Source organism: Urocitellus parryii, chromosome 3, assembly GCF_045843805.1.
Source record: "Urocitellus parryii isolate mUroPar1 chromosome 3, mUroPar1.hap1, whole genome shotgun sequence".
Lineage (NCBI taxonomy): Eukaryota > Metazoa > Chordata > Mammalia > Rodentia > Sciuridae > Urocitellus > Urocitellus parryii.
In genome coordinates, this window is record NC_135533.1 from 117,566,604 (window position 1) to 117,581,873 (window position 15,270).

The 15,270-nt window shown below is 39.6% G+C and overlaps 1 protein-coding gene across 1 annotated transcript in view; it reads left to right on the forward strand.

Annotated features, from left to right (window-relative positions):
- Window positions 1-15,270, forward strand: part of Depdc5 (DEP domain containing 5, GATOR1 subcomplex subunit) — a 163,037-nt gene that overhangs the window by 88,259 nt on the left and 59,508 nt on the right. The window contains exons 28-31 of the mRNA XM_077796039.1: window positions 9,534-9,651; window positions 10,174-10,341; window positions 11,152-11,371; window positions 12,658-12,788. Of these exons, the coding sequence (XP_077652165.1) occupies window positions 9,534-9,651; window positions 10,174-10,341; window positions 11,152-11,371; window positions 12,658-12,788 (637 nt within the window). The remainder of the gene's footprint in view (window positions 1-9,533; window positions 9,652-10,173; window positions 10,342-11,151; window positions 11,372-12,657; window positions 12,789-15,270) is intronic.

Here is a 15,270-nt window from a genome sequence, read left to right on the forward strand (position 1 = left end):
TTCAGCAGGATCGTTAGTGCTGAGTCACGAGAAGCAGGCGAACCGGAGCTTGAATCTATCCGATCCGGGCTCAGTGTGTGTTCTGAGAGGCCCAAACTGTTGGCCCCAGATCCACGTCAGCTCAGCATTGCCTAGAGATCCTGAGCAAACAGCATTTAGACAGTTTACAACTCCCTATGCCCGCGCAGCTGGAGAGGTCAGAGACTTGATCTCTCCGTGCCTGCCGCCATGTTAGATCGACCGCAGAATATTTTTCAATAGGAACCTGAGCGCATGTGAAATTCATCTAGCTTTGACCGGGACTCCTCCAGTTTCTGAATCTGGTTCTCCAAGAAGAGCATCGCTACCTCGAAGGCCACCACCGCCAGCAGCTGCAACTTGGGCGGCATCATAATCCTGAGGATCCCCATGAAACCCACTGCTCGGGATCAAGACATACCCCATTTATTGATTATTGATAAGAGTCTTGTTAAGGAAGTCAGATCCTAGTTTGACATGGTGAAGATTTGGGCCTATTTTTTTTTCTATTAGGCACAGGGTCTCTGTTCTGTGCCTAAGTCTTTGATCCACTTTGAGTTGATTTTTGTGCAGGGTGAGAGATAGAGGTTTTATTTCATTTTGCTACATATGGATTTCCAATTTTACCAGCACCATTTATTGAGTAGGCTATCTTTTCTCCAGTGAATGTTTTTGGCACCCTTGTTTGGTATGAGATAACTGTATTTATGTAGATTTGTCTCTGTGTCCTCTCTTCTGTACCATTGGTTTACAAGTCTGTTTTGTTGTCAGTACCATGCTGTTTTTGTTACTGTAGCTCTGTAGTATTGTTTAAGGTCTGGTATTGTGATGCCTCCTGCTTTACTCTTCTTGCTAAGGATGCTTTAGCTATTCTGGTCTCTTATTTTTCCAAATAAATTTCATGATTGCTTTTTCTGTTTCTATGAAGAATGTCATTGGGTTTTTAATAGGAATTGCATTAAATCGGTATAACGCTTTTGGTAGTATGGCCATTTTGACAATATTAATTCTCCCTATCCAGGAGCATGGGAGATCTTTCCATCTTCTGAGGTTTTTGTCAATTTCCTTCCTTAGTGTTCTGTAGTTTTCATTATAGAGGTGTTTCACCTCTTTTGTTAGAATGATTCCCAGGATTTTTTTTGGGGGGGAGCTATTATGAATGGATTAGTTTTCTAATTTCTCTTTCAGTGGATTCATTGCTGATGTATAGGAATGTGTTTGATTTATGGGTGTTGATTTTATATCCTGCTACTTTACTGAATTCATTTATTAGTTTTTAGAAGTTTTCTGGTGGAATTTTTTGGATCTTCTAGATAGAGAATCATGTTGTTAGCAAATAGCGATAGTTTGAGTTCTTTTTTACCTATTTGTATCCCTTTAATTTCCTTTATCTGTCTAATTGTTCTGGCTAGAGTTTCAAGGATGATGTTGAATAGAAGTGGTAAAAGAGGACATCCTTGTCTTTTTCCAGTTTTTAGTGGGAATGCTTTCAATTTCTCTCCATTTAGAATGATGCTGGCTTGGGGTTTAGCATATATAACTTTTACAGTTTTGAAGTATGTTCCTACTAAGTCTTTCAAGTGATTTGAACATGAAGGTGTGCTGAATTTTTTCAAATGCTTTTCCTGCATCTATTGAGATGATCATATGATTCTTCTTTTTACGACTATTAATATGATGAATTAAGTTTATTGATTTCTGTATGTTGAACCAACCCTGCATCCCTGGGATGAATCCTACTTGATTGTGGTGCACTATCTTTTTAATATGTTTTTGTATGCAATTTGCCAGAATTTATTGAGAATTTTTGCATCTATGTTCATCAGGGATATTGGTCTGAAGTTTTCTTTTCTTGATGTGTCTTTGTCTGGTTTTGGTATCAGGATGATGTTAGCCTCATAGAATGAGTTTGGAAGGATTCCCTTGTTTTCTATTTCTTGGAATACTTTGAGGAGTATTGGTGTTAATTTTTTTTTTTTTTTTTGAGAGTCTTATAGAACTTGGCTGAGAATCCATCTGGACCTGGACTTTTCTTTGTTGGTAGGCTTTTGATGGTGTTTTCTTTTCATTACTTGAAATTGATCTGTTTAAATCATCTATGACCTCCTCATTCAGTTTGGGTAGGCTTTATGTCTCTAGAAATTTTTCAATGTCTTCAACATTTTCTATTTTATTAGTATAAATTTTCAAAAATAGTTCCTAATTATCTTCTGTATTTCAGACATGTCCATTGTGATATTTCCTTCTTCATCTTGTATTTTAGTAATTTGAATTTTCTCTCTTTTTCTCTTCATTAGCATGGCCAGGGGTTTATTTATTTTATTTATTTTTTCAAAGAACCAACTTTTGTTTTGTCAATTTTTTGAATTGTTTCATTTTGTTTCAATTTCATTAATTTCATTTCTGATTTTAATTATTTCCTGTCTTCTATTGCTTTTGGTATTGATTTATTCTTCTTTTTCTAGGGCTTTGAGATATAGTGTTAAGTCATTTATTTGTTGACTTTTTATTCTTTTAATGAATGCACTCAATGCAATAAACTTTCCTCTTAGTACTGCCTTCATAGTGTCCCAGAGATTTTGATATGTTGTAGCAGAGTTCTCATTTACCTCTAAGTATTTTTTAAAATTTTGCCCTTGATTTCTTCTAGTATCCATTCATCATTCAATAGTGTATTATTTACACTTCATTTGTTACAGTAGCTTGTATTTTTAATTTTATCATTGATTTCTAATTTCATTCCATTATTGTCTGATAGAATGCAGGGTAGTATTTCTATTTTTTTTGTATTTGCTAAGAGTTGCTTTGTGGCATAAGATATGATCTCTTTGGGAGAAGAAGCCATGTACTGTTGAGAAGACAATATATTTGCTCATTGATGAAAGAAATATTCTATATATGTTTGTTAAGTCTAAATTATTGATTGTATTATTTAGTTCTATAGTTTCTTCATTTAGTTTTTTTTTGGAAGATCTGTCCAGTAGTTAGAGAGGTGTCTTAAAGTCACCCAGTATCATTGTATTGTGGTCTGTTTGACTATTGAAGTTGAGAAGGGTTTGTTTGATGTTCATAGATGCTCCATTGTTTGGGGCATAAATATTTATAATTGTTATGTCCTGCTTATATATACTTCCCTTAAGAAGTATGTGAAGTGTCCTTCTTGTCACTTCTGATTAACTTTGGTTTGAAGTCTACTTTATCTGAAATGAGAATGGAAACCCTTGCTTGTTTACTCAGTCCATATGAGTGATAAGTTTTTTCCTATCCTTTCACCTTCAACCTGTGGATGTCTTTGCCCATGAGGTGAGTATCTTGAAGACAGCATATTTTTAGGTCTTGCTTTTTAATCCAGTCTGCCTCTCTGTCTTTTGATTGATGATTTTAGGCCATTAACATTCAAGGTTATTATTGAGATATGATTTGTATTCCCTGTCATTTTGATTTATTTCAGGTTTTTGATTTGTCCTAGTTTCTCATTTGGTTGAATGTCAGTTTAGTGTAGATCCTCCCTTTGCTGGTTTTCACTTTTTTTTTTTTTTAACTTCATCCTCATGGAATGTTTTGTTGAGTATGCTCTATAGGGTAGGCTTTCTAGTTGTGAATTCTTTTAATTTTTGTTATAATGGAATGTTTTAATTTCATCTTCAAATCTGAAACTTAATTTTGCTTGGTTGGCATCTGTTTTCTTTCAGAGGTTGAAATATATTACTCTAGGGCCTCCTAGCTTTGAGGGTCTGGACTGACAAATCAGTTAAGATAGGAATTGGTTTTTCCCTATTTGTAATTTGATTTTTTTTCTCTCACAGCCTCCAAGATTTTATCTTTATTCTCTGTTAGTCATTTTCATTATAATATGTCTTAGTGTGGGTCTGCTATAATTTTGTACATTTGGGGTCCTGTAGGCCTCTTGTATTTGATTTTCCATTCCAATCTTCAGGTTTGGGAAATTTTCTGCTATTAAATCATTGAAAAGATTGTGCATTCCTTTGGTTTGTATCTCTGCTCCTTCATCTATTCTGATAACTCTTAAATTGGCCTTTTCATGTTATCCCATAATTCTTGGATGGTCTGTTTCTGTTTTTTTTTTTACCATCTTCTCCACATGTTCAACTCTACTTTCAAGATTATATATTTTGTTTTCATTGTCTGAGGTTCTGTCTTCCAAGTGGTCTAATCTGTTGGTGATCCTTTTTCTATTGAATTTATAACTTGGTTTACTGATTCCTTTATTTTGAGGATTTCTGTTTGTTTGTTTTTTACACTATCTCTAACTCTTTATTGAAGTGGTTTTTTTACTTCATGTATCAATTTAACTGTATACAATCTGAACTCCTTCTTGGACATTTCTTCTATTGTGTTATCAGTGGCTTCTGTTGTTGAAGCATCTTGGTTTGTTTGGATGCTTTATTCCCTTGTTTTTTCATGTTGTTAGTGTGTTTTCCCATCTAAAACTATGGATCTAAGGCAGGATAAGTTCTACTCTGTAAACCTGTAGTGTCCCTGAAGGCTTCCAGTGCTTTACCTTTACTGGTAAGACCAATATCAACAGCACCCAGTGTACACAATATATAGCCTTAACCTAATAGCTCTCACTAAGGTGTCCACTGCTTTCTCACATTAAACCAAAATGATGAGTTCAGTAACTAACTATAGAATGTTTATTAAAATCATTTACGATTTCAAATGGTGGATGAGAGAACAGAGGTGGTGTAATATGCAATATTCGCGAGGGAGGAAGAGAGAGGCTTGAAGTAAAAATTCACAGGAAGAGTGGAAGAAGAGCTGACAGAGATTGGCTATTGGTTAGAGAAAAGTTGGAAACTAAATCCCAGAAAATAGAAGAGAGAGGAAGAATACGAACAAAGAGAAAAAATTGAAGACATAAGAATATAACAAAAATGCAAAACACCATTCATGTGTCATTGTCCTCCACACCTTAATGCATAAAAACATCCTGTTCCAAATATGGTAGAGAGATTAGTGAATCAAAAAATAATATAAAATAAATCTTGCTGGCAAGTCAGACTGTCTCTGTTAGTGTTCAACAGTTTCTCAGTCTTGTCTCTGACGTCTCTTGGGATCACCAAACCCACATCAGCCCTCAAAAATCCAGTCTCTGTCCCACTTATCTGGGCTTCAGATACTTCAGGATTGGCCACGCTGCAGTCCCAAGATCTCAGAGCTGCTCCTACTTTCAGAGAAACCACCAGGGATACACTCATGCAAAGGAGCAACCCTGAGATGCAGGAGCAAGACAAGGGCCACCAGCACTCTCAGCAGGAAGCTCCCAGGCTCCTCCAAACCTGCAGGCATCCCCACATTGGACCTGCAAGTCACAGTTGAGTCCCCAGACAGAGGCTCTTATGGTGGTAAAACTGTGGATACCCAGGCCCCAGGCCCTGGCTGATGTTCCAAAATGGGTGTATCCACATGCAACCAAACCTGGAGTCTTACCAAAGCAGTCCTCTAGACTCTGGTAGCAGCGATACTGGCAGTGGTTGTTGGCAGCAGGCAGTGGGTCAACAGTAGTGACGGCTGTAGTGGCAGCTGCAACTGCAGCTGTGGGGGCAGCATCACCAGGTGATATCTGGGGGTCAGCAGCAGTGTAGGTTTCAGTTGCATCCAGGGCAGTGGTCTCTTCTGTGTCAGCAGCACCCGGAAAGAAGATCTCTAGGCTATGTTGGCTGGCAGCAGTGGAATCAGAGGCAGCAGCAATGGTGGTAGCAGTGCAGGTGGTAGTTGATTGACAGGAAACTTCTGGTTCAGCAGTTATACTCTCCTTTTAATGAAGAAGATATGATCAAGCCTAGGAGTGGTATAGCCTACCTTTGAGAATACCTAGGAATAGCAGGCAGCTGAGCTAATATTGAGCTGTCAAACTATATAGTGAATTTTCTAAACCCAGAAATGGATATTTTTAGAAGAGTACATGGTCACACTGCAGCTTCTGAGATGCTACTAAACCTCAAGTTTACACCTGTTGTTTTTTCCTATCTTGGGTTCTTCTTTCTGTTCTTTAGTATTGAAGCTTAGTGACTTGAAGCAAGAATGGATCATTTCTGAGTGACAGAGGCTAAGAAGTGACAAAAGAGTTGGTAACACTAATTGAATAAGGGTCAGACTGTGGAGTTCTTCTAATCTAAGTCTAGCAGAAGGAATTAAGTATGAGTGTTTGGAATCATAAAGCAGTAATCACTTTCTGAAACAATCAATGAAGGTTTTTAGTTTCTTGCTTCCTCACTATTACAAATTAAATCTCCATTCCTCTAATTAGCCAGTGTTCAACATCAGATCATCTTTGGCTCCACTGATTCTCCTCTGGCTAGAGAATCCAGAAGTGTGGAACTATTATTGTGGCTTAGTGGTCACTCAGTACAGACTCTGCTGTTTGTAGGTGAAGCTTTGAACTCCCTCTGGCTTTTATGTGAAAGCTCCTTGTGACATTTACTGAATGCCTTCTATTCCTATTACTACTGAATATTAATGTTTTTGAGTGCCAAGACTATTTTGGATTCATCTTTTTATTCTCTACACTGGAAATGACAGTGCCTGGAATACAGCTGTTTGGGTCAATAAATAGGTGAATTCATTAATTTATTCATTCATTAATTTATTCATTTCATTCACTTATTCATTCAACAGTATTTTTGAAGCTTCTACTCTGAGGGGGGTTTTATAACCCAGTGGGGAAAAATAACCATTAGTTATTTGTTATTAGCAAGGGCCTGTGAGACTATCTAATTGGGGCCTGATCTGGTCTGAGGGTCACAGGGATAGCTTTAAGGAGGTTATGTTTGAGCTTAGACCTGATGTAGTACAGGGGTTATTAGAAGAAGTAGATTTGGAGTGGAAGGGAGGAGCTGAAGGGAAGAACATGCCAGGCAGAGGGATTGATTTGTGCAAAGGGCTACCAGTAGAAGGCACCAAAAAGAAGGCTGGTGTGATGGAGCACAGGGAGTGAACTGGAGGTGCAGCCAGAGGTGTCAGGATATTCAGGCCTCACAGGACCCTGGGTAGGATTCTGTTCTCTAACTCATGAACAGTGGAATGAATTCACCAGTGTTATTGGCCCCATCTAGGCTATTACTTTCTGCTCTCTCAAATAGCTGGTTGATGTCCCTCATGGGTCTGTAATTCTCTTGTGTCCAGTGCTGATCCTGGCTGATTCATGGCTAGTTGACCAGAAGCTACTTGGCCTGGCTTTACACTTTGTTATTTTCTCCTTTGATAAATTTAATCTCTTATTTCTATGAAAACAGAAATGGTTTCATTATTCTTGTAATTACTAGAAACATTGCCATCATAGTGCTTGTGCTGCTCACTGTCACAGGTTTATTGATTATGAAAAGTGAGCTATGCTCTGTTTCAGTAGAGAATAGAACAGCATTGACCTTGCCCTTGAAAATTAGAGTTTACTGGAGGGGGACAGCCGTTAAATTAATATGCCACAAATATATATTTAATCAGAGAGCTGTGCAGGATAAAAACAGGCATAACTGGGATAATCTAATTTAGAATGAGATATCAGGGTACCCTCTTAGATTCTCATGAACCTTACTCCATAACACTTTTTTCCTGGCAGCCCACAGGGTGTTTGTAGCATAAGTGCATGAATTCCTGGATGAGGCAAGTTCTCTTTCTAGTTGCAGAACATGAGACTGGTAGAGATTTGGTCCTTGAGATCATACAGCAGCCAAATGGAAGAGTTGAGGTATAACCATGGGTGTCCTGAGTCAAAGTCTAGCCTCTTTCTCATGTGAAACTGGTTTGCCACTCTCTGTGCATCACCTGGGAATTTTCCCCATTCACAGTGAAGATCCTTTCAGCCTCTGCTGTCCTCTTCTCCTGACCACTTCTCTGCTGCCTGCCATTATGTGGCTGTCTCAGAGTTGAATGATGGCATTGTTTTATTTCCAAATCAAGAGAATCTTGCCTTGGCTTTGTTGTTCTCAGGAGCTCAAGTTTTACTCTCTTGAATACTTCTTGTTATCTGGATTCTTCATTGTTTCCCTTTTTGCTGTGTTTGGTTCAACAAAAATTTTTTTTGTTATTTTAGTTTTTTCAGTACAGGCGGTTGAACCAAGAGCCTTGCACATGCTGGACAAGTATTCTACCTCTGAGTTACATCCCTGCCCTTCACTGATGTTTTAAATATCTATTCTGGCCATGGCACTTTATTTAGTGCTACTGAAAATATGAGAATGAACATTTGACCTTGGCTTCCTGGTACTTTTATATTATTTTTAAATTTGAATTTAATTAAATGAAGTTATTTTTTTTTTTTTTTTGAGGTGGGGTCTCACATGTTGCCCAGGCTGGCTTTGAACTCCTGTGCTCAGGCAGTCCTCTGGTGTCAGCCTCCCATGTAGCTGGGACTACAAGTGTGCAACGCTCCTTCTGGCTCCTTGTATCTTTTATAAAAGAATGTGAGAGTTGGGCGTGGTGACCCATGCCTACAGTCCCAGTTACTTGGGAGGCTGAGGCAGGAGAATTGCAGTTTGAGGTCAGCCTTGGCAACTTAGGGAGATCCTGTCTCAAAATAAAAATTAAAAAAAGATCTGGCAATATATCTCAGTGGTAAAGCACCCCAGAGTTCAATCCTCAGTACATTAACAAAGAGAGAGAGAGAGAGAGAGAGAGAAGAAAAAAGATGTGAGACAAACAGACAAACACACTTATGTAGCTACCCACAATATATTTTTCAGACTGCTGATGGGGTCTCACAGCTTTCTGGAGAAAGTAGCTTTTTGTGGTGACTTTAAATGTTTCAGTGGTGGCCCAGGATGAGAAGGCAGTATGAAAGTATGTATGAAAGGCAGTATGAAAGCAATGTGAAAGATGTTTGGAGGAGGAAAGTTGCAGCAAATAAATAAATGGTCCTTTAAGACTAAAGCTTGGAGTATTAGAAATGAAAGTGAGTAAACTAGGTTGTCGGCCCCCTTGGGGTGAAGACTTCAGATGTGTGGGTAAAATGTAGTTCCATTTTGCTTCTACAGCTGTCTCTTAGCCTGTTAACATTATTCCAGAACTTTCCCCCTTAGAGAATGAGGCATCAGCTCAGCATTTGACATCTAGGTGCTTTTAATACTGTGAGTTTCTAATCTGCTGCTGGTTGGTTTGGTAACAGAAAAATCTGCCAATTTCTGGACTTTTTTTTTTTTTTTTTTTTTTAAAGAGAGAGTGAGAGAGGAGAGAGAGAGAGAGAGAGAATTTTTTTTAATATTTATTTTTTAGTTCTCGGCAGACACAACATCTTTGTTGGTATGTGGTGCTGAGGATCGAACCCGGGCCGCACGCATGCCAGGCGAGCGCGCTACCGCTTGAGCCACATCCCCAGCCCCCCTTTTTTTTTTTTTTAAAAACCAAGAACTGCCTTTTTCCATAATCTCCCCCTTCAATGAAAGCATTGCCTCTTTTGTTTTTCCTTTTCTGCATCTATATGTATGAAAAGCAATTGCCTGTTGTAGGAATGAACCTCAGCCAGTTGGAGGAAGTCTTATTATTTTTCCTATTAGGCCTTGTGTCCCGAAATCGCCCTGAGGAGGAGGACCAGTATTGGTTGAGTATGGGCAGAACTTTCCACAAAGTGACACTGAAGGACAAGATGATCACAGTAACTCGATACCTTCCCAAGTGAGTTCTTGGATATTTAAAGTCTTTAGCTACTGTTCTGGATTATGTCTGCTTGCTAATTGTGTATAGTTCTTAGTTCAAACAAAGGAAGTTGAGTTGTTAGTCTTTTCTTTGTTTTAAAATAATCCTGAGATAACTTTAAGGTTATAGCTTACTTCCAAATTTGATTCAGCTTATGTTTAGCATGATTACTATTGAACCAATTAAAAATGAAGAATGTGAGGGAGCTGGGGATATAGCTCAGTTGGTAGAGTGCTTGCCTTGCATGCCCAAGGCCCTGGGTTCAATCCCTAGCACCGCAAAACAAAGAAACAAACAAATAAAAAAAGAATGTGAAGAGAGAAGAATGGAAAATTTAAGATCTGGGAAATTTCCATAACAGTCCCTTGGGATGAGATGAGTTGGCTGCTATATTTGAGGGTTGGTTGCCAAGAATAGTGCTAAGTGCATTAGACAGAAAAAAGAGAGAAGAATTGGGAGGAATGATTGTTTGAATGTCTAGGCATGTTCTTTATTTTTCAGGTATCCTTATGAATCTGCCCAGATCCACTATACCTACAGCCTGTGTCCTTCCCACTCAGACTCAGAGTTTGTTTCCTGTTGGGTGGAATTTTCTCATGAGCGGCTAGAGGAGTACAAGTGGAATTATTTAGATCAGTATATTTGTTCTGCGGGCTCTGAGGATTTCAGGTCTGAGAGTGTCTTTTCATCTTTGCTGCTTGGGTGTACACATACTTTAATGTTTCTTTTTTCTGATGACAAAATGGTATCTGTTATGCCTTTCAGAAAAAAAATGGAAGAATAAAAGTACATCTGCATGGGTTAAAAAATAGTTATGAGGTGGATAGGGAGATGGTTACACAACAATATGGATGCACCTGTCACTGACTTATATACTCAAAATTGGTTGAAGTGGTACATTTTATTATGTGTAGTTTACTACAATTAAAAAACAACAACAACAACAAAAATAAAAACAACAACAAAAAAAACCCCAACAACAATACTGGGAGCTGGGATATAGCTCAGTTGGCAGAGTGCTTGCCTTGCATGCGCATGGCCCTGGGTTCAATCCCTAGCACCACCACCAAAAAAAAAAATACTGGATTCAGTGGTGATGTGCCCTTTGGTGCAAGTGTCAGTGCAGATCATGTTCTTAATATTTTCTTGACTACCTGGCTGGTTGGTAGCTTGGTGCTATCTCATGTTTAATTTTTTATTTTTATGTACAATTTATGATAATGATGATGCAAAACTACAACTTTGTTGGGCCTGGGTGCACATAAATGTTTTGACTTCTTTGGGATTAAAATAATACTGAGTTTTGTAGTCTTCCTTTTGAGCTTGTGTCTGAAATGAAGCCATGCGCTGTATCATCAGATGACAGCACACCCGTCGGGAGGTGGAACCTTGCATACCAATCAGAGAGAGATCACTTGGAGCACTTTGAGTATCTAATTTTTCTTACCACTACTTTGTGTTTTCCTTGATCCTCTGTAGCTTAATTGAATCTCTGAAGTTCTGGAGGACCCGCTTCCTGCTTTTGCCGGCCTGTGTCACTGCCACCAAGCGCATCACAGAGGGGGAGGTCCACTGCGACATCTATGGGGATAGACCTCGTGCTGATGAGGATGAGTGGCAGCTCCTGGATGGCTTTATCCGTTTTGTGGAGGGTTTGAACCGGATCCGCAGGCGGCATCGCTCAGATCGCATGATGCGGGTGAGGCCTCCTGGGGTTCCTTAGGGACTGTACCTAATATAGTATACAGGATCTGTCACCTCCTATCTCTCAGGAGCCTCCCATTGGCTAGTTTTTTTTTTTTTTTTTTTTTAAGCCTCATAGCTATCTAATGTTTATTTTTAATCCCAAACTGTGTTGTTATCCATTGTAGGGTGAAGAAGGGGGGTTATAGGGTACAGACAAAGATTGGGTAATGTCCCATGACTGGAGATGTTCCCCTGAGGATATAGAGCCTTTATCTGCTCTCCAAGTGGCCCAGTTTTGAAACAGCTGCCTATGTGATGTGGTGGTGAATACAGATGTTTAGGAGGTTAACAGAAACAGTCTTTTGTTATTCTTATATCACTTTAAGAGTGATAGCACCCTTGTTTCTTCATTTCAATCACACACTGCAACCCAATGGGAAAACTGAGGCTACTGTTATGGGATATATCTGCGGCACTTTGCCAAAAAGGGCAGATCTAGGATTCAACTGTTTTGTTTTGTTTAAATTAACATACAATATAATTGACCTGGCTGTGTGTGTGTGTGTGTGTGTGTGTGTGTGTGTTGGGGGGCATACACACTTGCACACAATCTATGAATTTTAACAAATATATAGATTCAGGCAGCCACCACCATGATCTGCTACAGAATAATTTCTTCACTTAAAAAATGCTCCATTATGCTACTGTTTTTAGTCATATTCTCCTGTCTCCCTGTCCCCTAGCAACCACTGGCCTGTTGACCATCATGATTCTTTTATCTTTTCTAAATATCACAAAAATGGAATCATATAATATGAAACCTTTTGAGACTGCCTTCTTTCAGTTAGCATTATGCTTTGGGATTTATCCAAATTGTTCTAAGAATCGGTAGTTCATTCTTTTTAATTGCTTGGTAGTGTTCCATCATCATGTTTTTATTTTTATTTTTTTTAACCCAAAACAAAAGTTCTTTAATCTTCCTTCCACATCAGCTGCCTTTTGTATGCAGCCTCACTTATGATTAGGAACATTTTTAGGAGGTCTTCTATACTGGGAAGAGCTTTGGTTTTGAATTGAGGCAGCTGAAGTTTGAATTTCATCTCCAGTGCAATTTGGAATAAATTACTTAACCTTTCTGAGCCTCAGTTTCTTCTATCATTTCTGAACACGAAGAATCAGTATTCCTCTACTGTGTTAGTTGAATTCCCAGGGCTTGAAGATGAAGAGGCTTATCCTGGTGTGTGAATGGGGTCTATTGCAAAAGCCCTTTTGAGCTTCATCTCTTCTTTTCTGCTTTAGAAAGGAACTGCCATGAAAGGCTTGCAGATGACTGGGCCCATTTCCACACACTCCCTTGAGTCTACAGGTCCCACTGCTGGGAAGAAAACTTCAGCTCTGTCTGCCCTGCTAGAGATGGAGGCCAGTCAGAAGTAAGTGCCTGTTTCAAGAGGGATCTGCCCCACCCTGAAGACCCCAAGGGTTTTCAGTGCTCCACTCCTCTGTGTGGGGTAAAATCTGTAAGGAGCTTGTAGGAAAGAAGATGTTTACATGAAAAGAAAACAAGGCTAATACCTGGTAAGTGTTGAATAATATGAAATAGGGCAGCAATTATAAACTTTCAGCCTGGGGCTTAATTTGAACTTCAGACACATTTTGATTGTCCTACAGACAATCAAATATATATATATATTTTTAAAATATTTATTTTTTAGTTTTTGGTGAACACAACATCTTTATTTTATTTTTATGTGGTGCTGAGGATCGAACCCAGTGCCCCGCGCATGCCAGGCAAGTGCGCTACCGCTTGAGCCACATCCCCAGCCCATATATTTATATTTTTGATAAATTCTTTCTATGTTGCCCAGGCTAGTCTTGAATTCCTGGGCTCAAGTGATCTTCATGCCTCAGCCTCCTGAATAGCTAGGCATATACCACTGCACTCAGCTCTCAAAGCGTTTTATTTTTAAAATTTTTAAGTGTTTGGTACGGGGTGTTGATCCCTGGGATGCTCTACCACTGAGCAATATCCCTAGCCCTTTTTACTTTTTGAGACAGGGTCTGGCTAAGTTGTTTAGGGACCTGGTAAATTGCTGAAGCTGCCTTGAACTTGCAATCCTCCTGCCCTAGCCTCCTGAGATTCTGGGATTGTAGGTATGTGCTATTGCATCCAGCTCACAAAGCATTTTAAGAGTACTTCATCCAAGGGCTAGGGCTGTAGCTTAGTGTCAGAGTGCTTGCCTAGCATGTGTGAGGCACTGGGTTCGATCCTTAGCACCACATAAAAGTAAACAAATGAAATAAAGGCATTCTGTCCATCTACAACTACAAAATAAATAAACAAAAAAAGGAATACTTCATACCCCTCTAAAAAAATGAATACTTTATCCCAAATTTTCTATTTTGACAATTTCACATAAAATTCTTGATTTTATATGAATTTTTAAATGAAAATAAATGTAAGATGATCTATGATTCTATTATACAGCATAAAAATTATGTAGTATGGATTATGTAATACAATATAAAGTCATAGATAATATATAGAGTCAGCTTTCCTTTATTATTATTATTATTTTTTGAGATAATATCTTATTGCATTGCTCAGGCTGGCTTCAAACTCACAGTCCTCCTTCTGCAGTGTGTTTTGCTTTAAGTAGTCTACATTTGTAGCCTGCCACATTGGCTACACTTTATTTTATTTATTTATTTATTTATTTTTTAATATTTATTTTTTTAGTTGTAGTTGGACACAATACCTTTATTCCATTCATTTATTTTTATGTGGTGCTGAGGATTGAACCCAGGGCCCCGAGCATGCTAGGCCAGCGCTCTACTGCTGAGCCACAATCCCAGCCCAGGCTACACTTTAGAATGGCCTATGGTTCTTACTCTGGTCTTGGACTTGTCTTGCATCCTCAGTTATGTTACCTGGCTGGTTTCTCTAGGCATTTGGGAATGTTAATATAGTTGACAGGATACCAGCTGGATGATACCTTGCTTGGGAGGGCAGGGAGAGTGTTCCAAGAGGTGGGATTTAATTTGGTCATGTAGGCATCAAAAGATTTACATTGAGGGGGGGTGGGACTTGGGGGGAAAAGACAACATTGCTATGCTGCCGCAGTCTGGCTGGGCACAATTCAGGAGCCACTTGTCAAAAGAAACAAACTTTATTTTTAAAACTACAAACGCCAAACAAAACAGCTCCTCAGGAAAAACCCTCAGAGCCCAACTGCCACCACCGGCTTCCACAAGCCTCTCCCACACACCAACCACCACCTCCCACAATCCTCCTGCTCTTGAGGCCGATTGGCTAGGTCGCGTGGGCGGAGCCAAAGAAGTCCCCCAGAGCAGTTCCGTAGTCTGAAGGGCAGGGAAACAGCCCAATGAACATGACCGCAGAGGAGCCAATCAGCTAGATGTTGCTGGGGCCACTGTGAGCCAATCATCAGCTGGCAGTCTGAAGGGCAGGGAAACAGCCCAATGAACATGACTGCAGAGGAGCCAATCAGCTAGATGTTGCTGGGGCCACTGTGAGCCAATCATCAGCTGGCAGCTTGAAGGGCAGGGAAACAGCCCAATGAACATCACCGCAGAGGAGCCAATCAGCTAGATGTTGCTGGGGCCACTGTGAGCCAATCATCAGCTGGCAGCTTGAAGGGCAGGGAAACAGCCCAATGAACATCACCGCAGAGGAGCCAATCAGCTAGATGTTGCTGGGGCCACTGTGAGCCAATCATCAGCCGGCAGCTGGAAGTTTGCTGGCAGCTGGAAGTTTGCTGGGGCCCCTTTGGCTGTGGCTCTCAACATCTCCCCCTCTCTGTTTAAACAACAAGCATGTGGCTTAGGGACCGTGCCTGCCTTAGGTTGTCCAATACTACATATGGTCCTTACCCGTCTTCGGATGAGCTGACC